At 48.3% G+C, this 27,544-nt stretch overlaps 1 protein-coding gene and 1 long non-coding RNA gene across 5 annotated transcripts; one reads left to right on the top strand and one right to left on the bottom strand.

The window, feature by feature from the left end:
* Nucleotides 1–278: 278 nt before the first annotated feature.
* ACSBG2 (acyl-CoA synthetase bubblegum family member 2) lies at nt 279–18,378 on the bottom strand. 3 transcript variants are annotated; one of them, XM_055805331.1, is made up of 15 exons: nt 18,287–18,378; nt 13,359–13,488; nt 10,768–10,847; nt 9,952–10,193; nt 8,838–8,926; nt 8,139–8,259; nt 7,588–7,668; nt 6,953–7,102; nt 6,578–6,754; nt 5,806–5,987; nt 5,295–5,528; nt 4,365–4,582; nt 3,327–3,466; nt 2,185–2,431; nt 279–1,805 (listed from the first exon to the last, which is right to left on the bottom strand). In XM_055805331.1, the coding sequence occupies exons 2-15, from the start codon at nt 13,481–13,483 to the stop codon at nt 1,690–1,692; spliced, it is 2,202 nt and encodes a 733-aa protein (XP_055661306.1). In that variant the 5' UTR covers nt 13,484–13,488; nt 18,287–18,378; the 3' UTR covers nt 279–1,689. The 3 variants fall into 3 exon arrangements, with proteins under 3 accessions (XP_055661306.1, XP_055661305.1, XP_027648735.1); XM_055805330.1 differs by having other exon boundaries at nt 18,219–18,355; XM_027792934.2 differs by lacking the exon at nt 18,287–18,378 and adding an exon at nt 13,861–14,008.
* Nucleotides 18,379–18,558: 180 nt separating this feature from the next.
* On the top strand, nt 18,559–25,977 carry LOC106112754 (uncharacterized). 2 transcript variants are annotated; one of them, XR_008747392.1, is made up of 4 exons: nt 18,559–18,715; nt 19,532–19,632; nt 20,377–20,462; nt 25,802–25,977. It is a non-coding gene; the product is annotated as an uncharacterized LOC106112754 (long non-coding RNA). The 2 variants fall into 2 exon arrangements; XR_008747391.1 differs by lacking the exon at nt 25,802–25,977 and adding an exon at nt 24,239–25,062 and having other exon boundaries at nt 18,560–18,715.
* Nucleotides 25,978–27,544: the final 1,567 nt, after the last annotated feature.

Raw genomic sequence — 27,544 nt, 5'->3', positions numbered from 1 at the left:
GTTCCCACGCACCCCAACAGCAAGGCCAAGCTTGGGCACAGGTGTCCCTCACCCTGCCTGTAAGCAAAGGTGCGGGACAGGAGCTCAGTGCCCCTCGGCAGTGTCGCAGTGCCTGTGCACATCGGCCTCCTCCCTGGTGCCGACTGGAGCACCTTCAGCCTTGCAAGGAGCTGGTCCGCCTGAAGCTCCCTGCCATAAGGCAAATGAACCTTTTTGCCACCCTGGCACCTCAGCCCCTGACCTCAACTGAGCCTCGGTGGGCAGAAATCACGGGAGCGTTCAGGCAGGAGCAGCAGTTTATTAGGCATTCCTTGGAGTGCTGGAGACACTGCAAATGCAGACAGCTGAGAATTGCACAAGAGCAGCAGCAGTTACAATCGCATGTTACTTCCAGGCGGGTGCCATCAGCATATGTGCATGTGGAATTTCACCGAGCCCAATCAAAGACAAAGTTCAGGTTTAACCCCCCCATAACCCCCCCAGGTCCCGCTAACACCCACCGCAGCCGGGCTGGGGTGCAAGTAGAGCCGGAGGTGCAGCTCCATACTTGAGCCGTTTGTGTTACTTAGTAGCATAGCTGCCCCCCACAGCATGGCAGCGTGCATCACCTGGCATCGCCTCCTGCTCCTCCTGCGGCTGTGAGAAATACTCCTTGGAATCCAGGAGCGAGGCTGTTCCACTTGGTTCTGGCCAGTGATTTCTAGTTCAAAATAAGCCACTGACAAGCAATCCTTCACTGCCTCTTGGGCTTAACCAGCCTCGCAGAACTGGGCAGGATGTAATATGCCTCGCGCAACCACTGCGGCGAGCCAGTGTCCTGCGTTTGATGAATTCAATGCGAAGGGCCTTCACGGTCCCTGGCGTGGCTGCTGGCAGGCCTTCAACAGCACCGGCCCTGGGCGGCTGCGCCCCCAATGCCGTTGCTTCCCCATGGCACAAAGCCTCAGCCACCCGCCCCGTTCCAGGATGCTCCCGCCAGCACCTCTCTGATTATAAGACTACAGACAGATTTCACACATGTTTTTACAGCGCCTCACACAAGGGACTATTTATAAGAGGCTTCTCAGAACACGGGCCGCATGTACTATTTTAACAATACAATTTATGGCTTCATATAACTCAAATATAAAAAGGACTCAAAATATTGCACAGACAAATCTGATATACACGAGGTTCCCCATACGCACTTAGCCAGCGTGTGCAGGCATGTGGCATTCATCATCTTTGACGTCATCTTTGACAGAAGATAGTGAGTAAAGAGACTTAAAATAATTCCAATGTCATCAGCATGCAGTTAAACATGCAGCAGGAGGGAGGGACATACACCACTATAAAAAGAAACCTGCATTTCTCCCCCAGCAGGAAAAGGGCAGTTCCCGATTGTTTTACATTTGGCTCAGGAAAAGGAAACTTTGGTTAAAACAGAACATGTAATATGGACTGAAGGTAAACATTGCACTGCCCTTCTAAAAGTGGCAGGACAAAAAATACAAAGCAGAGACACTCAGGAGTACCTCAGCGGTAGAACAGAGATGGGGGAACACTGGGCACGAACACACCCAACACGCTGCAGTACGAGGGCCAAGAAATGCACAGGTAAGCGATGCGGGAGGGCTGTGCACTGACCCAGCCTCCTTTATTTCAAGGGCACCCAGGGGATCCTTCCCAGTGGGGCAATGTGCCTCCAGGCTACTGCCGGAGGGTGTTCCCTGCGGCGGCAGGTTTATCCGCATCTGCGTAGAACTGAGCGATTTGGTCTTTGTACTTCTGCGCCACCACTGGTCTCTTCAGCTTCATTGTTGGGCCTGTGGGAAAAAACATGGCACAAGGTTTTAATGGTGATGGCACCACTGAGAGCCACAAATCCATATTTGAGCGAAGCGAGCCCAGAGCAAGAGCCAGAGCACGCACGGACTTCTGCGCTGCTCTGCGCGATCGATACACCTGCCTGCCTTCCCCTGCGAACAGGAAGGGCGCAGCCCTCCTGCCAGCGACAGCGCAGAACTGGGGTGCGCAGGGCTCAGCTCTGCCCGGCAGGAGAAGGAATTCAGCCCGCCCTTCCCACAACGGTAAGGAAAAGCCCCAGCGAGGAGAGGCCGGGGTAGCACCTCTGTGTACTGGGGTCTGTTCCGTACCCAAGGGAAGGGTGACAGGGTCGCCCTGATAGCCCCACCCGCCACTCACCAAGCTCTCCACCAAGGACAGAAAAATCCTTCTCCAGAAGGACCCACTTCTGGACTTTCTGGGCATTTGAGACAGCTCCCTCGTTGACTGCTGAAATTCCCTTCTGGATAGCCGCATAGATAGCCTTGTCTTTGCTGCTGATAATTTCGGAGACTTTGGTAGCCTTGCTGCCCAGTTTCCGGCAGTATTCAATAGCTTCCGCAGTCAGATCATCTCCTGGCTCGCCGGTTTCCACATCCACGTTGCACTGCAGGAGAGGTCGGAGCAGGTAACTATTGCCCAACATGGTTCCCTTCGTCCTCACGAGCCTTACAGCCAGGGGAAGCCACCCCCTCCCCTTCCCCACCCCGGGGACAAGGGCCCACCCACCAGCCTCTGCGGTTTTCATACGCTTGACGCAAACCACTGCTTCGAACGAGAGCTCACTGGGGCAAACTGCAGGTGAGGCCCCTGCAGGCCTCTGCCCACGCAGCCAGCTGGGCACGCAGCTTGTCTTCCAAATCCCTCCTGCGCTATCCCGAGTTGATCGCTTTTTTGCTTGACCTTTTTCTGGGGACCCCAGTTTACTTCCCTACATCCCACAGCAGCAGAACAGTGACACCTGGCCAAGAGCAGGACGGCACTGCCGCCCCCAGGGCCTGGGTCGGTGCCTCTGCACAGGGGCAAGGAGGCTGCTCTCGCTAATGAGTGACGCCGTGGTCCTGAGCCCCCCAGCCTGCGGGGCTCGAGGGAAGCCCGTGCAGGCCACCACAGATGCATCACCATGGAGTTTAAAGCCAGGGTCTTAAAAAGAAACCACAGACAGCTTGTTACTGCCCAGGCTGCTTCAGGGGACAGGGACAACGTGCGAGAAAAGCAGAAGGGTTTCTGTTTTCAGTCTTACTTTTAGGGCTTTTGCTTGTTTCTTTCTGACCTGCGTGGCACAGAGGGAAACAGTTGTCCTGAACAACAGAAGAACCCAATCAAGTGGCAACGTTCATTTGCCTGTAGTTACAACTGCTGTTTGCCACTCAGCTACAAGTCAGACCCCACGATGCCTCCTGTCTCTACAGGATGCTGTGAAAACGCATAACAGTTACCCTCCTCGCTCGAATTAAATGCATTCAGCAACACAGGTGGATTCCCATGCTGTTTTCCATTACCTTTAGCGTTAGAAGCATAGCAAGGAATTTTGCTTTGTCTCCAACCAACATTGCATTGCTGATGATGGGAACAGCATCTTTTACAGCATCCTCAATTGGAACGGGAGGAACGTTCTCACCTCCTGCAGTGATGATGAGCTCTGGAAAACAGTCAAATCTTTATTAACACTTGGAGCTTTCCCCCCTTCCTTCACAATCTGAAATAACTTGACCGCTCCTTTGCATCTGCTGGATCAGAGAGTGAGTCTGTGTCCCAACAGCTGGAGAAGGCAGCGAACCAGAAGGACACCAGCCAGGCTCAGGGAGAGGAGACAGCACAGCTGTGTGCACACAAACAGCATTGCAAAAGCTGCTTTAATGTCCAGAGATGTTTGCAGTTTGGGAACACGGGGTGTGGTGTCTGAGCACCTCAGTACACCGCCACAGGCACCTGCGGCTCTACGGCGTGTGAGCTGGTACCCAAGTGGTTCACAAAGTGAAGCAAGAGTTTTGCTGGGGCAGGGTGTTTGAGGTTACACAGCTGATGCCGAGCAGGGGACAGTCTGTCTTTCTCAGCTGTCTTCTATTTCTTAAAGCAGCTCCTTAAAGCTTTGCATGACCTTTCTGATGACTGAAGACTCACATGAAATTGGATTTATTTGGGGTTGGGCAAAGCGGTGTCTCAAGAACTACATTGCTGCAAGCCGTTGTCACAGCAGTGTTAAGCTGTTGTTTAAGAGGGTAACTGGCAGAGCCAGCTGATACTGGAGGCAGCTGGTAGCACACGCAGCTGGGTGGCTCCAGCACCTCAAAGCCAGCCAAGCTCTAACTCCTGCTTCTGAAGTCAGAAGGTTTCTTCCTTACTCTGCAAATGCACCCTGGTTTCAGAGGCCATCCCTCGCCTTCCCAGCAGCAGGATGCCCTGCAGCCACATGGGCATTCAGAACTTCACAAGTATTTAGATATTCTTCTGTGCAACTCACGCCCACAGAACTAGCGTGATGCATCCTGTCACAGTACTTCACAGCCTCAAGACACTCAAGTCAGGGGACGTGTTACCTTTGATTCTGCCAGTGATGTAGAGGAATCCATCTTTATCGTGCTTGCCAAGGTCACCCGAATGCAGCCAGCCATCTTCATCGATTGCCTCTTTGGTTTTTTCTTCCATGTTCAAGTAGCCCATGAAGATGTGCCTTCCTGAGAAGCAGATCTCCCCGTTGCCATCTCTATCTGGCTTATGGATCAGTGTCCGGCAGCCTGTGATTTCCTTTCCACAGCTTAAAGAGAACACAAACCCATGGCTTTTGTTGTTGTATTTTTTTAATAATTCAATAGCTAAGCAGCAGAGTGAGATTCTAGCAGTACCCTCTCAAGCTGAAGTGCCTGAACAAAGTCAGGCAGCTTCTCTTACAGCTGCTTCAGCGAAGAGCTTAGAAACTTAAAAGGCATCAGCTTATGTAAGGGGAACTTCAGAAAAAAGCTGTTGTTGCCAAAAGATCAGCACTCACACACAACACCTGGTGTTTTCCACTTACTGTCCCAAACACCTGAGCTTTGAGTTAGATTATTTATGTCCTTGGCAGCAAACTTTTACTGATGGTGGTATTTACTCTGCAGACTGAACCTGTGGGGACTGAACAAGCCATTCAACGTAACAACCACAGTCTTACTGCATTTATTCATTTGACATTCAAGTGAACTGTAGGCTAGAATTACTAATTCCTCCTTCTTCTCATCAGTCCTTTGCTTCCTCCTCAGCTCCTAGAGGATCCAGGCCAAGTTAAATTTAAGTAACACTGCTGTTGCCCTTGGCACATCTCTTCATCTGCAAGATGTGGCCGAAGGAACTGGCTCCCTAGCAACTTTTTACTGGCAGCAAGACTCTGGGGATGAGCTGCACCAGGTGAGACAGACACACCAGATCAGGAGAAACCCGAAAGCAGCTCCTCCCCGCAGGCAGCAGTGCCCCGCTTACAGAGAGGCATTTACCTGGTAAGCTTGAATGCGTGAGGTAGAGACATTGTGTGAGGTCCAGAGCTCTCGCTCATGCCATATAGCTCAAACACGGGAATGTTCAGGCTTAAAAAAAATTCCAGTGTCTCTCTGGTAATGGGAGCAGCCCCCGTGTAGCACTTTGTGCACTGGTCCAGCCCAATGGCCTTTCGCACTTTCTTGTACACCAAGTGCCTGGCAAGGCGGAAGTTCACCGGGACTTCTGAATACCTGTAGGAGAAAAATGGTCACAAGATCTCGGTCACCAAGCAGAACTTCTCCCCCTTCCTCCCTTCACCTTCATCCTATTTTAGTTTAATCAGTAAAAGAATTAATTTCCCCTGCCAGCCCTTGCTGCTCACCCTCTGGTTCAAGGACTGCATCTGGCTTTTACTGTCTGTAAGTCTGGCTGGTTACCATGGAATATAATTCCTGATCTGATAGTAAAGTTCTAGTATTTGTAACTTAAGTTAACATAATTTGTAACTTAAGTGTAGTTCAGAATTACCCATTCATCCGCTTCAGGTTTGTCTGCAGCCCGACTCCCTTGGCCCACGATGCCACTTTTCTCCTGAGTGCTGATGATTTTGCACCTATGGATTTCATTTTTTCTTCCATTTTTTCCCAGACACGAGGAACTCCCAAAAAAGCGGTTGGCCTCACCTCCCGCAGGGTGTCCACCAAGGTGCCCTGAGCAAAGCAGAATTTAATACAGCTTTCAGAAGCGCCTCACTGTAGGCTTCAGGTCAACACTGTCAATAGCCAAAGCTTAGGACTCTGCCATCTATTTTGAGGAATTGCTCATTTCCAGCTGCAGTGCCACCAAAAGAAAGGAACCCAGGTTTTGAGAAGACAGCAAGGGCCAACGCTTTCAGTGCCAATGTGATACAGTGCTGAGAGAAGAACCGTTCTTTTCTCAGGACATAGATTTAATGGTGGTGGTGTTTTGCAACATGGACAGAGCAAATACAAAGCCATTGCTCAACCAAGCTGTCAGGGCAGAGAACTGGTGTCAGGTGGGACACCAAGAAGCTCCTAGTTGTGAAGTGCTTGATCAGCTTAGCCCAGCTTGCACTACAGAGTCAGAAGGCAAAGGTCAGAGTGGCTATATTCTCAGATCAACAGACCCTTAAATGGGAGCAGTCAGTCACAGAGCAAACAAACCGAGTTAGCACAGCTTTCGGAATCCTGAGATAAGCCATCCATGTTTGTTTTAAAGCACCCACCCCAGCCACAAGCAGGTGGATGGCTGTAGGTTTTTTATAATCTTACATTTTTACCTTTAATGCATCAGGCTGAGCAAAAAAGACTTGTACACCGAATGTCATTGCCGACCAAATATCTGACATCTGTGCAGCAATATGACTGAGGGGCAGATAGCTAACCACCAGCTCTTGCTTTTCTTTAGCATCTGTCAGCATTATGAAGCGCCCTGCTGCCGATGCCGTCCACGTCAACTGTAACAAGACCCCACATCAGTATGAAGTGTCAGCACTTATGAGCTGGCGCAACACAGAACACACAGCTCACACAACAGCTCTACCACGTCCTGTGTTCTTAACATCAGGCACGTTCTTCAGCTGACCCCTGCCCTCCCTGAGCACCCACCCAAGGTCACCGTTCTTGGAATGGGCAGCTTTACAAATGATACTTACATTGTCATGGCTGAGCATTACTCCCTTTGGCTGTCCGGTGGTCCCTGAGGTATATATTAGCGTACAGCACTGATTAGGCTTCTGTGACGCAATGATTTCACGGAGCTGAGTATCTGGAACATCTTTGCCAAGGTCCATGAACTCACTCCACTGTATAGAGAAGGGCTGGATCACTTTGTAGGCTGTCATTCACATGCAAAATTAAACCCTCTGCTATAAAGGGAAGGAAACTCTTTCCTACATCCAAACCTCTGCCAGAATCTGGAAGAGGCTGTAAATACGCACTGCAGCCCCACAATGTTGTCTTCTGGCTGCCACAACTGGCATGGCAAGAAGCAGAGAAGGAGACTGATCCACCCTGAAGAAGCTTACTAGCTCTGCAGCAAGCCTGGTGTTCAGTGGGAGTGCAGAGCTGAGGTAACTGTGGGACCCGAGGCTGCCTTGCAGAGGTCTGTACACCAACACTCTCCCTTACAACATGGATTATCGAGGTTTCAACAACAGTAGACATCTAGTGCTTCAGCAAGGCAAGAAATCCCTCACTAAGCTCACATGGTCCCGTGGAAGGCGACGGTTGCAAACCATCAGCTAAACACAGCCAGTATTTACAAGCCATCAAGATGCTCAGTACTTACAGAGTACAGATTTGGTCTCTTCTCTTTTAGCTCTTCCCCATACTGGATAATAGCTTTCAGATGAGGTAGTTCATGCTGAATCTGTGTTAAGAAGCGAGATGAATGAGCAGAAGCAAATCCTGCCTGTCCCTTTTAGGCCTAAGTAACCCACCACTGACCGTGCTATTGCTATTTGCCACTGTAAGTGAAGCTAAGAGAATCTCACCTGTGTTATTGACAGAGGATGGAGAAGCCTCACTAGAGACAATAATCATTTGGACTGGGACGTTGCCAGACAACCTTAGGGGACGCTCCACTGTTCATTTTGGCTTCTTGTATTTTAAGCTCAAGGCTTTGCTAAGCTACAGAACCACCGTTTAACACCTCTAAGATTTAGCACTGGTGACTACTCATCTGGCTTGAGCAGGGAGCACGCAAAGTAGGCTCAATCAGTTCACCCTCTGCTTTTACACCCAGTGTTTCCCTCAGGTATTACCCTCCCATGGCATCTACCCTCCCACATCTGCCAACAGGATGCTGCAGCCCCCAGCCATTTAAAAAAGTATATTTACTTCTAAGATTTTCTGCAGTTGTTTATGGTTTTCCACAACCACAATGTTAGCACTGCAGTTCTCTGCTACATAATGACAGGCCTCAGGAGAGTTTGTAGTGTAGATACCAACAGCAAATCCACTACAAAAGAAAAGGGAAAAAAGAAAAATAGAAAGGCAAAACACAGAATTAGAGGATAAGCAGAGTTGCTGGCAAAATTCAGACCATTTTCAGACTTTAACAGAGGAAAAACTTCAGGAAGCATTTCCCATAAAACAACAAAAAGTGGACAGCTTAACTGCAAGAACAAAGGCTCTGTTTTGGGGCATGGGAAATGTCAGAATGGTATGAGGGACCAAAATGCCTCAGGTGGAAAAAGGCTGTGCTGTGATTCTCTAGCACTTCCCATCATATTTTCAATCACAGTGTAAGCAAGCATGCTTTTGGATTAACCGACTGTTATCTTATTTTGAGAGTACCAGCTAGCTAAAAAAAAAAATAGTTTTTGTCTCATTAGTTCATAATGAAGTAAAGGGTTTAGGTTCTAGCCATCTTCATTAAATTCAAATGAAGGCAATTGGTTTTGTTCTGCATTTTTTTGTGTGTGGTTTGTTTTGTTGTGTTATTTGCAATCAAAAAACTACTTCTCACATGAATACTGAAATTACTATCTGAATGCTAAAGCAAAACGCATGTCAAGAGACAACACTCATTCTTACCCTGCAAGGATAGCTCCAATATCAGCAATAAACCACTCTGCAGAATTAAATCCCAAAATGCACACTCCATGGAAACGCTCTAGTCCCAGCTGTAAACAAGAGATGAGATTACAGCAATCTTGGTTTTCCTTTGAAGAATGCTGAGAGTTAATTTAAAGACCTCTGCTGTGAGCACAACATCAAGGGAAAAGTTCATGCTATCATATACTGTAATTCACACTGAAAAACTTCCAAAGACCTAATATGGAACCAGTTAAGTTTTACATCAGACACTGGCCCACTTTATCAGTAGGCAGAAAAAAAAAAGGATTTGCTTAGGTCTGCAGTCAGTATGACCAGCTCACTGACACTAATTGTATTGTAAAACTGCAATCCAGGTAGTTACCCATTCCCTTTGGACTGGGAATGAGAAGGTAAGGGCTTAAGTTAGGCATGACCTACTGAGACATTTAGTCATTTAGTATAGGTTAGGTATGTCAGATATCAAAAATTACAAGAGCAACAAGCTCCAATGACAGTCAGAGGCACCTTGCTATGAAATTCCAGCTGTTGAAGTCCCAGTCTTTAAATCTCCTTCAGCCATTCTCTGGCTTTGTCCCAGAGTGGAAGTATATAGCGTGGAAGATCCCACCGTAAGAATAAAAGCAGAATGGCTTTAACTTCAAGAAATAAGACTTCATAATGATAACAGTAAGTGCATGTAACATTGGTTTCTCTCTTTGAGCATCTTAACTCCCAGCAGTACTCCCAACAAAAGACTCAGCCAGTTTGGACATTTAAGTCTGACCGATAAGCATCCCTTCAAGTTTTTTCTTAGAAAGATTAAAATTTACACGCCTCATGAAGAGCGTTGTCCAGGTTTGCCATATACCTCAAACACCTCACTTTAAATGTTCCCTTACTTTTTAGTTAAATGTGGAAACAACTTGCAAGAAATTCAAACAAAGACACTGCGGTCATTACCAAGCTGTTCATGGCATGTTCAGGTATTTCCCTGTCACTTTAAGACTCACCTACACTCAGAGAATTTGCAGGTTTAAGATGCAGTTGACTAGAGCCATTTTAGCAGTTAAATTGACTGTGCAGGAATGAGAGGAATTCAACAAAAGCTTACCTTCAGAAAACTTTTTGCTGCTTTCCAGCACTCATCATAGTACATCTTATATGTTAGTTTTATCCACTGGCCACCCTTTTTGGATGCAAGGGCATAATAATCACCGTATTTACTAGCAGCTTCCTGGAATAGTTCATGAACAGTCTTTGGTGCCTGGCTGCCTATGCCCTGTTCATCCATCCTCAGCCTGACTTCTCCATCTCGTCGTGTTGTCCACACACTGGAGGTAGGAGGTGAAGAGGCTGGTTTGAAAGAAAAGTGTTCAGCATCCTATATTTAGAAATTGCTTGTTACCATAACAAAAATATAAAGCCAAGTATCAAACATATGAAAGCAAATGCTACTGCACCTGCTCCCACACCTCTTTTTTGACTTTGTATTCCCAGCAAGTTTGCCATACGACTCCCAGTATCTTAGACCAGGGTTAACAGATGAAGCTTCTAAAGCACTTTCAAAATTTTTTAAACATTTCCCAAATGTTTAACAAAAGCCCTAAAGCTCTTGTACTGGTAAGGTGGCAGCTTCCCACAATATATGCTGTGTGCTTTTTTTCCCCTTTGCTTTTTTTTTTTTTTTTTAAGGAGGACTGAAAGCAGTACATTATTACCTGGTAGATAAGCATTAGGCAGTGACACTACGTATTTCACTCCTGGAAGTGCATTCTACTTAGGTTTAAAGTCTAAGTTCAAGACACTTCTGGGCAGACCATCCCTCAGTTTGCGTTTCTTCTTCCATTGTTATGGTTTGATAAATTCCTCCCTCATTTCAATAATAATTTTATGCACAATACAGTAACTAGAAATTCTTTCCACTTACCTTTGAACCCAAGCGTGTCTATCTGATGTCCCTCCATCTTAGTATCTTCAACTGTCTCAGCACTGTGGACCTCAACGGTTCTGCAAAGCACAAGCAGTTAGCCCTGGAGAGGCTTCAGCACACTGGCTGAAGAACACCTGGGGCTTGCTTGCTCTATCCCTTAATTATATTAGTCCTTGGATGTCAAAGTGGTTCCTGATGTTCTGCAGGTGACTGTTCATTTCATTAGCCTGCATGGCTATGGCAACGCAACAGGTCCCTCTCAGAGAGTGTGCAAGTTTTGCCTGAACTGCTCTTAAACACATATATGTTGCCCTAATGGTAGCTATCCTTCCAGATAAGCTGCAGAAGAATCCATAAACACATAATCCAGAAAACAGCGATAATTTAATACCAGAGGTCTGCTCTAGGTGCCCGAAACAAAGAGCCTACAGCAGTGAGGAGATGGCAGGCAGGAAGGAGCATGTGGATCTGGTGCTTATCTCCTGTCTGCAACATGCAAGCCTAACGAAGGGAAGGCCTGTCAGCCCCTCTCCTGAGCCGTACAGCAATCCCCCGGCTCGTCGCCCTGTGGGGAAACCCACAGAGATTTCCTGCAGAAGGCCAGGCCAGCTGAAGAGCAGGAAATTGATTTAACAGGAAATCTCACTCTTAGGTATTCCCAATAAAGTTAGTGCACAGGGCTCCCACCAGATGTTTGTGAAGAAATGGAAACAGGCACCTCCCTCGTCTACCTCAGCCGTGCTCCTCACCAGGAGCTGGTCCTGCGGGGCCAGCTGAAAGTTGCCCCTTTTACTTTAGGCCTTGGAAGACGTGGTGAAACACCACCTGCCCGTAGCTGTCAGTGTTATTCCTCCATCCCTTTCCAAGACGGGCTCTTGCACAACCATAAATGAAGAGGATAAGGAATAATCAAGTCCCATTCCCACTTCAGACCATGAGTTGGAAGCCAGACCCTGTGAGATTTGGTATTCGAGTCCCTGTGCTCTGTTCCCTCAAAGGACATCCCACCCTCCAACCTACAGGCAGATGATGCTTGTCCCCCTGCCCTGGGTAATACCCTGCTTGGACCATCAGCGCAGCGCTGAAGTCAACTTTCAATCAACCCAAGATTATATTCCAGAGGACCAAAACTTCCATCTTGCCTTGCCAAACAGCCCTCCCAGGGCCCTTTGCTCCAGGCCATTACAAAGGTGTTTGTTTCTTCATGCCAGTGCTAGGTGTTTACTCTGCCCCATGGCAATGCTTGTGCAAGGTTTCTTCTCTAGCACCAACTCCCAGGCCTTCTAGAAGGGCTGCAAGGCCCTGACATCACAATAGCCCCTGCCCTCTGCAGGGGCAGCCTGGGGACAAAAAGCAGCCCTGACACCTCTGCCTGTCACAATCAGACCACACCTGCACACAGGCAGGAGCAAATCGGTCCCAGGCAACCCTCCCCCCCAATCCAGGCAGGGTTCCCACCGAGCCTCAGATTTTCTTCCCTTTCTACTAGACCACAGAGAGGACAAGACGGCACAAGGCACCGTGTGAATTTCGGTGTAAGGGGTAAATCGCTTCCCTCTGGTTTATGTTTTCTCTGGATTTCTAGGGGACAGTCAACTATTACTGCTTTGGGCATATGGTAAGGTTTAAGGCACAGAGAACATTTGACATGGCTACTCCTATGTTCTGTCCAAAAGCAGAACTGCTTCTCCTAACTAATCCGCAAGCCGGAAACTAGAGGGAAGTACATTTTTTTCCCCCTTTATTTCCCCTAAAGGGATTACGAGATGTTCCCTACTACGCGTTTCCTCCTCATTATTGAGAGCATTTTTCAGCACAAATTAATCCTCAGTTGCAACAGTTCTGCACTATTTCTCCACCAGCTTTTATGATCAAAGCATGCAAATGACCCAGTAATACGAGCAAAAAAGGCCCCCAAAATCCCCTTCAGTGAATCAAGTCATCTTTTTCTCCCCCTTACTACATATAATTCAAATGCAGCCTGAAAAAAATTAAGCAGAGGTTTTTGTCAGCTATATCCCATTACACTGTGGTGAGACACAGACCCTTAAAGCCTAATCTGCTCTTTAGTGAGAGACTGCTTAGATTTACAGAGAGACTAACAGGAGTCTGATGAAAATCAGCACTGCTACTGCACACAAGCTATCCCCTACAGAGGCACACCTCTGTGTACAGTACTGCAACACGTCACCAACAAAGAAGTACTTACTAGGTATTCCAAGTATTTGATCAGTGCCCTCCCAATCACATAGAACTAACAATTATGCAAAGTTCCTTTATAAAAGGTGATCCTTCTGACTACACAGAACATTCTACCATTCCTGCGCTCTAAGTTTATATTAAATGCACACTACTTCAAGCTCTACACTCTGCATGGTAGCTATGTACAGGAAATTTAATTCTGTTCTTCTTCTTTTGAGAGGGAGAGAGTAGAGATTCAGCTTTTGGATTTTGGAAGTAGTAACACATGCTTGAAATTTCTTCCAAAAGAACATATCATAATTAATCTAAGTAAACATGAGAGAATACAAACTACATCCTACGTAAACAGGTACCACAGAGAAAATAAAATCTTAAATTAGACAAACCTGGCTGAAGAGTTGAGCAGTACATCATCCAGTGACACCTCACAGTTCCCTTGAGGATCCGAATTAAAATAAGCCGCAGGGACTGGTTCTGCAAGTGCCGTACGCGCATCTGACTCACACAGCATTGTCCCTGTAAAAACAGGTTTTAAAAATCAAAATACAAATGAATGCTACAGTAAAATCGGCTTCCATTGGTGTAGCTATCTGACCAAGGCAAGCCCAAAGCAGGCATGACTCAAGGCTGCTGTATTTGCATGAAGTACAGCAAATTCTAACCGGATGCAGCGCACCCCACATCATGCTCGGTTCATTTGAAAAACCTGATCAGCAGTAGATGATACATCCATTCCCGCATCCAAAACCAAGCGTGACAATTACAGCTCTGAAAGAGCACCATGAACCTAACAATTCAAATTTTACACTCCCTTTGTCCCAAACGTTCCCCCTCGGCTCTCAGACTCCCCCGAAACCCGCCACCACAGGGCTCCAGGTCCAGCCTTACAACGCATCGCCTTTGTGCGTCCTCTCCTCCCGCAGCTGCTCCGCACCAACGCTGAGGAGGATGTGTAATATCCTTTATTTTTAAACTAGCGCCCAGGAGGCAGATCTGGAGCATCTTATGTCATGTGCTGTCTGCCTTGCAATTGGAAGCAGCTCGTCACCCCACACTACCGCCTCTTAAGGAAGCTCTCGCCCCACGCCTGCCGCCAGCCTCGGGGACACTGGGGCTTTAGGGTCCCTTTCAGGGGACACAGCCCTGGGACACCACAGAGATTTAATCTGTTCTCACAAAAATCAGCGCTTTTGCAGCTGTTGTTTTTGGCAGCCCAACGCTGCTTTCTTTCAGTACTTTGTCGTTAGGGGGTTTCATCATCTCAGGCTGAAAGCTACGTTGATTTTAGTTAAGGTTTACATTCATTAAAAGCCTTTGATGCTTACGACTTGACAGGCTGAGCTTTAATTGTTTCAAGGCATTTCTAACTGATTTGAGATGAATCTCATTAACCTTGATCTTTTTAAAAAGTGGGATTTTAGCATGCTATCTTGTACCAACATCAGACAGACGCAATTTCAAGCCAGCAAGGTGAAGAGCATATTTGTTTCAACGAGGACAGACAGGAGGACAAGGAAAAAGCCCTTTTATCTAACTGCAGCCTTCTGCCTCTGATGGGTGGGGAAAGCCAGGGCCAGCCACAGCGCCAGCAGGCCAGCCTGCCTCCAGCCCAGGCAAGCACCTTCCCTCCCTCATCTACGCAAGGACACGTTGCTGCTCACGCCACACGCTGCAATTCATGATACAAAAAATAGTTTAATTCACAAGCAGCTGAGAAAGGGATGCCTCAAAAAATCCCATCTCTGAAGCTCCATGATAAATGCCAGACATCACCCAACACCCCATTCCACACCAAAACACCAAAGAAGTTTATTTTGAGGTTTGGGTTTTTTATTACTTGTTTTTTGCTTTTTTTTTTATATGTGTGTGGGTTTTTCTGTAAGACAGCTATAAGAAAAGGGGCATTAGCTCTACAGAGCACCCAGTCCTAGGAGCAGCCACCCAGACCTGTGAAACCTGGGTTGCACTCCCTCCCCAGCCTGGAGGAACTCAAACCCACGCCTAGGAGAGCATGGTGGTTACCAGACTGCACGGTGCCCACTGGAGGTGCCACCACCACCACCCCTCTGGCTCAAAGACAGACTCAGGTGCAAGGCGAGGAGGAACGTACTGCAGCAGCTGCCATCAGGCCTGACCCCCTTTCACAGTACTGTACCCACATGCCTTCCCAGCGCCCCACAAGGAGGGGTTTAAGGCTCCCCTGCACCCCTGAAGGAAGCTTTTCTCTCTGCACTAATTACAGTGTTTCTCTTGCCATCTGCTCTTTAATGCAGCAAGAAAGTTTCAAGTGGAAGGGTGGAGATGTCCTCATGCCAGCTGTCTTGCAGGACAACCCAGCAAGCTCCTGGGTGGCAGAGGTTGGCTGAAAACCAATTGTGGGTTTCTGTGTGTGTCCCCAGTCACTCAAGCGGAAAAAACGCTTCACAGTGGGGACCATAGCTGCATTCTCCCCTTGCTGCACTGCGTACATGCTGCTCACCATGACCCCCTGTACGGGGGCACAACCCTGATGCAGGGTCCCCTGCTGATGGGTGCTTGGTTCCCAAGTGTGGGCACACCAGGTATGGCACAAAGATCAAGGACACAAGGCTGCACAACTGCAAAGTCCAGTGGGACACAGCAGGACGTCACTATCACATCCAACAGGATGGGTTCATCTAGGAGAATCTAGATATTAATGCCACATGGCCCTCAGCACCTGGAGAGCAGCTGCACCTCCCTGCATAAGCAGACACAGAACTTCTGGAGTGCCCAGGTACACCTGAACCATGAAAAAGAGCTGAAATGCAACCTGGTTGTGCAAGTTTCCTTGTGAGCACAGACCACAGGAATCCCAAGTCAGTCATGCATTTTATATAACAAATCTTGGTTACAAACAAAAATTTGTGCATATATACTCTCACTGGCTTGGCTAAGCACTGCTGCTTGCCCCTTCCTCTGCTGATGCTGAGTTAGAAACACAGCTCTGCTACACCAGCTGCTGGAGAACACACACATGCTCACCAGAGCCAGGCTTAACACTCCCAGTAGCTCACCGGGGGTGGACGGGATCACAAATGATCCTCACCTACCCCACACTGTTTCCAGAGGAGTTAACACACCATGATGTACCACAGATGTTCAGGAACATGAGGAACATGCACCCAAACAAAAACCTGCTGAAAGAAATCTCCCTTTTAATTAAATCTGTGTGACAACTTAAGTAATTTAAATACAAAGAATCTTCTGCTTGAAGGGAGCGTTGTGTCCTAGAAGAACTGGAAGTTAGTGAATGGTTTCATTGAAACTGCTGCAGAGCTTCACTGACAAACAATTTAAAAGCTTGACTATATGTAAACTCGTGAGGGTCAACAGGACAGGAGCGAAGGTTTCATTTATAACGGGCTCTGAACATGTGTTCACTTAAAACACACACAGACCTTCAAAAATACTGGTTCAAATTCAAATTAATGCATAGTTCATCAGCCATCTTCACATTTTCCCGCACATCCCACTTTGCTTCCTGTTGCTGATTTCTTTTTATTGGTAAAGACACCATGGCTGACCTGGTCCATTTTTATCACGTGCAGATCAGCTTTAGGAGATTGCCACATTATCTTACTGCCTGTCCACATTTCCACCAAAACTGAAACTTAGCCTTTTTGTTCCCTTGTTTTCTTTAAAGATTTATTAAGTGAGGAAACGGTAGCTGAGCAACCTCCTCTTCCTCTTTTAGATGAAGTCTATTTTTAAAAAGGGCAGTGACAAAAACTTGCTAAGCCCTAAAGGTTTTCTCCTCAGCAGTACCACGACCACGGGTCAGCCTACAGCTGTGCTGGGAAATTGCCTGATGCAGGAGCAGAGGGCACACAAGGGAAAACACCTCCAAGCCCCATTATAAAGATGGTATCACGCCAAGGATCTTGAATGATAGACACAACAGCAGGCAGACATTTGACTCCATGGCAGCTCCTTCTGAGCTGAGCTTTGGTGGAACGAAACTGCCACAGAACGTCACCCTCGGCGGCACCTGGGGCTTGCCCACGTGAAACAGCACCAGCGCGGGCAGCCACCGAGGGCTGGGGGCACTGTCACCACGTATTTCCTCAGCCACGCCAGCCACTGTGCAACTTGCCATTCTGAATTTTACGCAGATTGCTTCTCCAGGACACCGGGATATTTTAGGTGAATTCCCCAGCAAAGTGACTCACCAGGAGGCTGGTTTAAGTTGCCTAAACTGCTGTTCATTTTGCTGTACCATCTGGGCGGGAAACCCCCTCACGCCAAGTAAGAAAGCACAGGGACAGATTTTTCCAAGACACATCACACGTGTTTCTGCCAACTTCCACACCACCCAGGTCTTCATCACATCAAGCCCAGCCAGGCTTGGAGCCGGTACTGGTGCATCCCTGATGGCCTCGACGGTGTTTCACCACCTGCTCCGGCTGGGACTGGGGGGTGGCAGCCCTGCGATGGCCCACCAGCCCCAGCCCACAGCACAGGCCCCCTCAGCCCCTCACAGCATGGCTCCCCTCACAGCATGGCTCCCCTTACAGCACAGCCCCCATCACCCCCCTCACAGCGCCATGGGCCCCCTCAGCCCCTCACAGCATGGCTCCCCTCACTGTGTGGGCCCCCCCTCACAGCACAGCCCCCATCACCCCCCCACAGCGCCATGGGCCCCCCTCAGCCCCTCACAGCATGGCTCCCCTCGCAGCGTGCCCCCCCCCCCGGCAGCGTGGCCCCCATCACCCCCTCACAGCGCCATGGGCCCCCCTCACAGCATGGGACACCCTCACCCCCTCACAGCACCATGGAACCCCTCACAGCACCAGACCCCCTCACAGCACCGGACCCCCTCACAGCACCGGACCCCCTCAGCCCCTCACAGCATGGCTCCCATCACCCCCTCACAGGGCCATGAGCCCCCATCAACCCCTCACAGCATGGTTCCCCTCACAGCACGGCCCCCATCACCCCCTCACAGGGCCATGGGCCCCTCTCACAGTACGGGACCCCCTCACAGCACCACGGGCCCCAGATGGGCCAAACCGTGGGCTTGTGGAACCAAAACCTCAAAGCTATTCTGGACCCCTGGCCAGGCCACCCCACGCGTGAAACGAGCTGCTGGCCCGGCAGCTGCAGGCTGATCTCACAGCGAAGGAGTGAGACCTCCGGGGCGGGCAGGCCCACGCGTGGGCTCAACACTCGCCCCAGCCCCGCAGCCCACCCGGGACACCCTGTCGCTTCCCACAAGTTTCCCGTACCACGAAGGCCCGCGGGACCGGAGCTGCCCCCGCCACCCCGTGGGACGCGGAGCCCCGCGCGCCGTTACCTCAGGAGCCGGCGGGAGCGCGATGACACCCCCCTCCCCACGCGGGCTGCTACCGCGCGTGGCCACGCGAGGCCCCTTTAAGGCGCTCCGGAGGGCGGGGCCATTGCCCAGAAGGGGCGTGTCCTCCCGCCTCCCCGTGACCCGCGCTGTCGCGCCATTGGGTGACGCGGCTGTCGGAAGGCGACGAGGTCCCGCCCCCTCCCGCCGCCGAGGTCACCCGCGGTCGTTGTCCCGCCGCCGCGCCCTGGAGCCGAGCCTGAGCCTGAGCCTGAGCCTGAGCCCGACCCAGAGCCCAGGCCCCGCAGGCTGAGGGCGGGACGGGCTGAACCAGGGCGGCGGCAGCCGGGCGCGAAGGCGGCGCGAAGGCGGCGCGAAGGCGCCCCGCAGTCACCCCCAGCGCGGCGCGCGCGGACCGCGCCTCAGAGCCGGGTAACGCGGTTGCGTGAGGCGATGGGCGGGCGGCGCGGCCTGGCCTGCCCGGGCGGCAGCGCGGGGAGCCGGGCGGGAGGAGCGGCGGGGGAGTGGCACGGCGGCCGGCGGCAGCAAAAGGGAGGCCGGCCCCGAGCAGCCTGGCCCCGGGCTCCGAGGCACAGACGAGGGGAACGGGCTGGATTTGCAGCACAGTATCGGGCACCCGCCACCGGGCCTGGGGCGCAGGCCGCGGCCTAGTGCCCTTAACGTCCTCTTAACGTCCAGCGGCACGTTTTTAAATTGATTTTTTTTTTTTAAGTTACGGTCAGGTAGATCGTTGCACTGTTCTCAGTTGTTCCTAGCTGATAAAGTTGCAGAAAAGCCAGAAATTTGTTTATCCTGGTAACAAAACAGCTGTATCTGTCAAATTAATTATTGCTGCTCTTTTGCCAGCGCAGATCAAAAATTCCTAAATGTTGTTTTTTCTCCTGAGACTTTTTCTCTCCCTCCCCCCTGTGCCCAGAGATACTTCCCGCTCCCTTGCGGTGGGGGAGGGCATGGTTCACACCATTTAGTTGATGAGCAAACCTAAGGAATATGTCATGAGAGAAGCTCCTGCCAGAAGGTCAGGGCCACAGCTGGAGCAGCAGCAGGCCCAGAGGACAGAACAGCGCTGAGGATATTGCAGCTGCGAAACAGCAACGGCACAGTGGGACAGGGACTGCCAAGCCAGCCCCGGGAGTCCAGCACTGTGTGTCGGCGGGTCCAGGCACCCAGGAGTTCTTGCTTTCTTGACTGTTTACCATCTCCTGCAGTTTGAGCCTTCCCTTGCAGCTCCACTGCAGCCTGGCCAAATCCCTCACGTGACTCCCGTTCTGATTCGGCTGGCAAATTTAATCTGAAGCGCAAGAATACAAACAGCATCCAGAAAATTGGTGAGATCTGTAAACTTGGTGGTCTACTAACCCTCTTATTCCAGGCATGCCTTGGTCGTTAGCCAGTACCTGCTGTGCTGACAAGGGGCACATAGTTCTCAGTGAACCAAAAAAAGATTCACAGCCCAAAGGTTAGCTGAAGTGGCAGGGGTAACCACTTCTATTTTTGGCGATGCCCTAAGCCAACAAATTACCTTGGCCAAGCTGCTTTTTTGTGCTCCCAGTGTCCTTGTCTATCAAGCTGAGGTTGCATCACTACTGAGGCAGATGCCCTGGTGTTTGCAAAAGTCCCGTTGGTTCTGGGACCAAAGGGGACACGGTTACTGGTGAAGGACTAGATAGGAGCAAAGATAAGTGCAGGTTGTGCTCAGGCAGCTCTGCCACAGGCCGGAAAGGGGCTGCTCTTGCTGCCTGCAAGGGATCAGCTTATACCTCTGTATAACAACTACAAGAGCTGTCATTAGTGACTGGTGATAGCACAGCACAGCCCTTAGTTAAGCTTGAACTAGCAAATGCACCAGAATGACTGCACTCTTCGCAGACTATCACCTTTGCTGACTCTGTATTTACCAGCAGTTAACTTGAGCAGTTAATTAACATGTGTAGACGTGGCACTCAGGGCCATGGTTTAGTGGTGGCCTTGGCAGTGCTGGATTAATGGTTGGACTCTGATCTTAAGGGTCTTTTCCAACCTAAATGATTCTATGATGCCTTCATGTTTCTGTCCTGTCTTGACATTTGCAGGTATTTAACATGGTGCAGCAGAAGACCAAGGTGGAGGAAGATGTCATCAGAGACAGGGGTGTCCCTCACAAGACAAGAGTGGTAGGGTAACTGCCTTGACAGGGCTCAGGGTAAATGCAGATGGGGGCCATGGTACTTTAAGCTCATGTATGACAAGTCACCCAACTGTGGTTAGAAACACTGGTGTACGGACAGCACACTCCTTCCTGACGGGGGTTAGTTAGTCAGTGAGACATAGGCTGGCTGCTGCCAAGAGCTGAGTTCTTCATCTCGGCCACAGGTTTCCTGTGACTGACAGAACATCACCCTGCTTTCTGGTAAAACAGAAGAAATTCCATTTGCAAGTTCTTTCCTACCTTAAGCAAAGAATCATTTCATACAGCTGTGGACAGAGAGAGAGAGTGTAGAAATAAGTTTATTCTTCAGTTTAATCATTTCTCCTATGCCCACCTAAATGACCCAAGACAGTTTACACAACTTTTCACTTTTGTCACCCTTCCCGTCCAGCACTGGCATTGGATCTGTAAGCTATTCTGGGCTAGTATTCCTCTGATAACGCTTACAAATTTCCAACTCAGAGTGACTGGTAGCAAGTGACTCAACCCGAGATGTAGTTGCACTTCAGGACATTGACTTGAAAGATAACGGGGGTGGGGGGGTGGGGGGTGGGCAATACTCTGTTTCAGCAATTTCCATATGAAGCTTTTCAAGAGGAGAACGAATGCACTGGGGAAATATGCTGGTAAACATGCTGTCACAAGGAAGGAAGGGAGACAAAAAAGTCTGTTTATAGCATAGTTATTTCTAAACTTAAATAGATCATGTTGTCTTTCCCACCAAGGACTTGCAACATCTTTCTGGTCATATGAAAGTGTCTACAGTAAATAGGCGTAGGTCTCTGGAAAAAAACCAACATACCCAAAAAACACACAACAAAAAAGACATGTGCACACAAACACACACACACACTAAAATCCCAGACCAAATTAAGTTCTAGATTCATACCCAACTCTCAGCTGTCACAAATCAACATAGCTTTAACAAAACCAAGGAGTCTTCACCAGGACACACCAGCTGATACTTACCTGCCTGTCTGTAATAATGTGACTCTTTCGCAGCTTTGTTCTTCTAAATAAAACTGGAGGAGAAAGTGTCTGCCCTGTCTGTCATAGGCACAAACACTTTTTTTTTTTTTTTTAAATACTCATTCAAACCTGCACACTAGTGGATGTTGAAACAACACAGTATAGGCAAAGGCTGTCCATTGTTTTATGCAACATGCAAAGTATAGTATGTGGCACACACATCCATAAAATGTGAAAGGCAGTGGAGAATTCAAATTTCTAACCTATATAATAATTTAGTTTGATGCCATATATCACCTACCTCTGGAGGTCTTGTCTATGTACTCTGAACATTAAAGCTAAAACCAAATTGCAATGCTATTTATGCCCACAGGTAATTCCACTTTTGAAAAAGAATTTGACAGAAAGCCCTTTGCTCTAAAATGAGATGCATACAGAAGTTAGGTGTAGAAGAGTTGTTTCCAGCAGCTCTGGAAAAAAAACCCTAATTGCATCTCTGGAACTTCAGTAAACAAAAGATTTCTATCTTTTGCTCTGTAGGAGAAAGGTGGGCTGCTTCCAGGTTCCCAAGCCAAGGGACTTTGTTGCAATGTCCCAGTGTTTACCGGTCTAGCCCAAAGCAGAACAAGGCTATGCCCTGTCTGCCCTCCCCATTTAAACTGTGTTGTAACCAGGAAAGTGATGAACGTGTGACCAGAGTTAAGAGATCACAACACGGAAACATGGTCTGTAACTTGATCACACAGAGTGCGGATCCCGTTCAGTGTGCTGTGAGACAATACAGGCGGAGAAGTGGCTGGGGATGGTTGACTGTAGCTGGGAGTGCAGTGCAAGGCCTTTGCACCTGTAATTCAGTCTGAAATGTTAATAATGCACAGGGCTACTTAATATTTTTCCATGTTTTTTAAACATAAACTCACTGTAGTAAAAAAGTTACAGAACTGTAAAATGATCAGTCATGAGCATGAACCTCCCCATGTGAACAAGCTGTTCCTGTTTAATATTCATGCTCTGAACTTCCATAAGACTTTTTTTGTCCCTGTTCAGGATGGAAGAAGTGACCTGAAACATTGGGAACGTTCACAGGGTAGGCAGATAAGGCTGGCCTTCCACAGTCCCGTTTTCGGAATAATTCTGCCCCAGCTTATCCGGTCAGCACACACATTCTGCTATATCCAGCCGTGTGGTCTTTGCCCTGTTGCGGTCTGTCCCGCAGGCCAGCCATCTATGCCCATACGGCCACTGCAGCATGATTCCCGATGGTGATTTTTTCTTCTTTGTAGAAGAAAATTGTCCCTCATCTGCTGGCTCGAGGAAATCACTCTGTAGCAGTTGAAGTAGTTACTGCCTGTCATTGTCACCCCTTACCTTAGCTGCTGCAGTTCACAGCATTGCAGCTCGGACTCACTTTGCTGCTGGGCGAGGCTGCAAAGCTAGGCTTGGTGTGGAGGTGGCCAAAGCAAAAGCATACCTACCTTTCTCTTGGTGCTTCTGGGCAGTTGATGGCTTTTGGCAGAGGGCTGGCATGGAAAGGTGAGGACAGACACAGCATTTCACTGCAGCCTGTCCGTCAAAACCTTAGAGACTCAGTTACACCTCCCTTACATCCAGTTGAAGCTGTTTGCTGTGATCCTTCTGGTGCAGAAACCCAGCAGCTCTTCCCACCTGCCTGAGTGCAGTCAAGTGTCTTAAACTGCACATCACACTGCTGTTTAAGTGTGTGTGTGACTTCGGTCTCACCCCTGCTGATTATCAGCCCCGTAGATTTATTGCTGCACAAATGTTTGCTAAATTATTGCAGGCAAAAGCAACTGATACAGCTGAAATCATATAAATAACTTGTCTAAGTTAGGGTAGCTGATTTTGCCTGATGGCAATTTCAGCAATTGTTTCTCAGCTACACTGCTGGTAACATTCACCTCCAAAATGCACGAGAAGGTGGTGTGAATCTTCCACTAGACCAGGTTGATCTGAGCCCCGTCCAGCCTGGCCTTGAACACTTCCAGGGATGGGGCATCCACAGCTGCTCTGGGCACCCTGTGCCAGCACTTCAGCACTCTCACAGTAAAGAATTTCTTCCTAATATCTCATCTAAATCTACCCTCATTCAGTTTAAAGCCTGTCCTATGGCTACATGCCCTTGTAAAAAGCTCCTCTCCGGCTTTCTTGTAGCCCCATTTTTCAAACTCACTGCACTAGAAAAGAAGTTCTGCATTGTACAGAAATTCCATTGAAACCTTATGCCAGAGCTATTCAGTCACTGAGAGTTTAATTACACAGACGTTGCCTCCATACAGAAGTTATGTTGACATAAGCTGTATTAATTTAGTTATATCAACATGACTGTCTTTGATTACATCCAGGTTGTGGACACATCCTCCTCTAGCTTCTGTGAGCTGAGAAAGCTACAGCTCCCTGCAAGGAGTAGCACACAAAACCCCACATACACTGTTTTTTCCATGACCATACACCGTGTTTTTTGCAGAATTTCCAGACAGCTACAGCCAAACCAAACAGATAACACACCAGATAAACGCTCGGTCCTTTAACTCTGCTGAAATGAGATTTCAAGGCTAGGAAGGAGCATTTGGGTTTCCAGCTGTGCTAAAACCTTGTTATGGGGAAGAACGTTGAGAAGAGTAACCTCTTCAAAGCCCACATCCTCAAATTGGGAAGCCCTTGCCAGGGACTGCTGCGATACTTGCTGCCACCCAAGGGACATAGAAGAAAGGGCAAGGGAAAGGCTAAACACCATTTCTTCTTTCTGCCACCTTCAGCACTCACTGTTTGCTGTCAGAGGAAGGCTGGAGGGAAAGCAGGGCTCTGCTGTGCTGTCAGGGCAGGATGGAGCATCCCATAACACTGGAGCAGTGACAGCCTGGATTTTCCCGCTGAAGAGACATGTGGGCAGTGGAGGACGTGCCACAATGCCACTAAGAAATTCCAGCGTGGCCTTGGCACAACCGCGCTCAACAGATTTATCCTCCTAAGCCCAGCCAAAAGCCCTGAGGAGGGTGGCTGTCTGACCAGCAGAAAATTTAGAAATGTGTGATGCAGGAGACAACACTCCTGGGGCTGTGGTTGGAGCAGGCTTTCACCTGGCATTATCCACCTGCAGTGCACGAGGGATGTGGCAGCTCCACGCAGGAAAAGCTGTCGCTTCAGTTTGCTTCAGTCCCTCTGAAGAAGCTTCCTCAGTAGCAGCTGGTGCAGAGATCTCAAGTGCATCTCTCGAGCAACTACGTGCCTACAAAAGCAGACCCTGTCCCATCTGCATTAAAATGATTGTGAAGTTAAGTTTTATCGCTGGTATATTGAAAGAAAATCTGTTATTGCTGTTTAGCCAGTCTTAGTCTGCATGGGGTGATGCTGTTTATACTGTGGCAGAGCGGACGCAGAGAGCCACCGGTTCTGGCTCCTTACACACTGCACCAGATCACTGAGATCACTCAGCAGTAAAATACAGCACGGACGGGGGGAACGCGGCACAGAAAGCTTGGAGGTGGAAAGTCCTGTCTGGGTTAGTACTTGTGATTCTCCCCATTCAAACTGGCTGAACACAATCAAACCTTTCTTTGGAAATGAAAAACCCCAAAGGCAACTTTTTGTTCTGGTTTGGGTTTAATTCTCTGGGAATTTTTTCATTTTTTTCCGTATAACAGTTCAAGGGAATAGCTTCATTTCAGGTTTCATTACCAGCAACCGAAACAACAGTATTTGTGATGGATAAACATTGAATTTCAAAGGATCCCACTACCTTTGCAGGGCATTTGCTTCCATCAAAACGCTAGTTTCTGTCAAAATCTCCCTTTAGTGAAATCGAGTCAGACAGATGCTTTGAGTCGGATTGGATTTTAGCTGAACTCCGGTTTGCTTTGAGGAATGTGCCCTCCTGTGGGTGGCTGTTACAGCTGCAGCAAGCGTGCTCCTTTGCCAGCAGGCTTCGTTTCTTCTCATTCTTTACCAGCAGCTTTCTTAAATAAGGCTCCTTTGCCCAGACCCACCCCGATACTGTCGGGGCTGAGTGGGGTGAGATGTGGCTTATGCAACAGGTTGCAAGAAACAAGGGAAAATTAATTCCAGTGATCAGCTTGACACAAGAGGTGACAGACAGATCCCTAATTAAAGATAACAGCCTTGTCATTACTCCCTGGGTTCCCAGGAGGAAACCGGCCAACTTCCAAGGTTTGTAGGACTTTATCAAAGGTATTATCAAGAATTTCATGATATTGCTGGCAGGGTACAAGAAGACAAGGAACCTCTGCTTTGGGTTTCATACAGTAATCCCTCTTTGGAAAGAATAAGAGCACAGCTGAATGTGGTTTACATTTCATTTGCAGAGGTATGGATGCTGTACAGTGGAAAATTGTGCCATAAAAATTAAAGTGATAACAGACCTGCAACACCACATTGCAAGTGATACCAAACGGGGAAGGACCGCAGGCACTTCTGAAGGATTTCATTAAGCTATTAGTAAATTTGAGTAGTGACTCAAAATAAACACGATGCAATTCAATATGGCCAGATGCAAAGTGCAGTGCTTAAGCAGGAATAAGTGTCCACAGTATTGCAGGTTCAAAAATAACTATTTTACATGGCACTTCTGTAGGAAAGGCCTGGAGTTTTCTTCAAGAAAAAACAGAGGGTTGTCTGATTTAGAGAACAATCTTCAAACACATCAGAAGGAGCTATTAAGAAATTAATCTGATCTCCATTTCCCATGGTAAAGGTGGATATTTATGTGCATTAGATGTCTTCTCAAAAACCATTCCATCCCTATTTTCTGTTTTACTGTTTATTAAGCAACGACACCCTCACTAAAAGTTGATCTTTTTAAATAATCTTGGCTTAAGGGTCCACAGCCCATTAAGAGAGTGACTTATTTTTCTTTGGAGCTTCTCAAAATCTCACCTGTGTCCTTGGTGCTCACACAACTCTGAATTTTTCCAATATAAGTTGTAGTAATCTATGGAAAGCAGGTACACCAACCCCAGGTCTGCAGACATATGAAATGCTGACCAGCAAGTCCAGTCTCTCCTATTTATATTGCCTCACTCAGTTCCGTTCTCTCCATCTCTCCCTTTTCCAGTAACTCCTTTCCTGATATGTTAGGTAAGAAAACTAATAACCCTGCGGCCTTTGGAGCTGACTGTGTTATTGGAGTCTCCATGGGTACAAATTCCACACACTTCCTTGGCTTAGGCTGGGACATACTTTTCAGAAAACGTTAAAGAAAAATACATCATAAAAGCTTTATATTGCATGTCAATAAGGTGATCCTTGAAATCTTGAAATGTCTGATGGGCATTTTTCAAAAGCAACTGAAAAGCGCACATGGTGATTCTGCTGGGTGTAACTGGGGGAAAAAACCCAAACAAAACCCCCACAAACACAAGTATTCTGTAAAGCTTTATAAAAAGTGTTGCTTTCATTGGCAGCACCTGCCTTCAGAAACCACAGAGAAGAACAGAGACCGACCTAGAGCATGTACTGGTTTTCATTATGCAGCCCTTACTGCCAGAATTAAAGTAAACAGGAGAGGCTGTGGGGAGTGGAGCACCTCCTTCTCCTGTGATTAAAGCAAGTGTCTTGGCCACCCCAGATCTATCGGTCATTTTAAACTTAAGAGAAATGCCCAGGATGTAGGACTGGGCTGCACTGGTCATGCCAACTCGGAAGCAACGAGGTTGATGTGTGTTGGTGGGAGATGTGATTACCCGCACTAAGAGGAAGGACACATCCCCACTGGTTTTTAAAACTATCCCTCCATTCCTAGTTTCTTCTTTAGGAGCGAAACTGTATTTAACCTTAACCGCAAAGCCATGACCAGGTTCATCAGCATCGCAATACTGTCAAGACCCTTTGATTGCAAAGAGAAGCCTCTTAGAATTTGAACAACGGAACTATCTTAACTTTCAAATATGTTTAAATTTGTTACCTATTACAAATGCAAGGTGAAAAAGAGAAAAATCATATTAACAGAAGCAGCAGTGTTTCCTTCACCATCTCTTAGGCACAGGCACAAAACAGCCTGCATGAAATGCCAGAAAACAAGAGAGATTGGTTGTTCTTTGCTTTTTGCA

The sequence above is a fragment of the Falco peregrinus genome, chromosome 5 (genome assembly GCF_023634155.1).
Source record: "Falco peregrinus isolate bFalPer1 chromosome 5, bFalPer1.pri, whole genome shotgun sequence".
Lineage (NCBI taxonomy): Eukaryota > Metazoa > Chordata > Aves > Falconiformes > Falconidae > Falco > Falco peregrinus.
The sequence above is the reverse complement of the archived record's forward strand: the minus strand, read 5'-3'. Positions and strand labels throughout refer to the sequence as shown.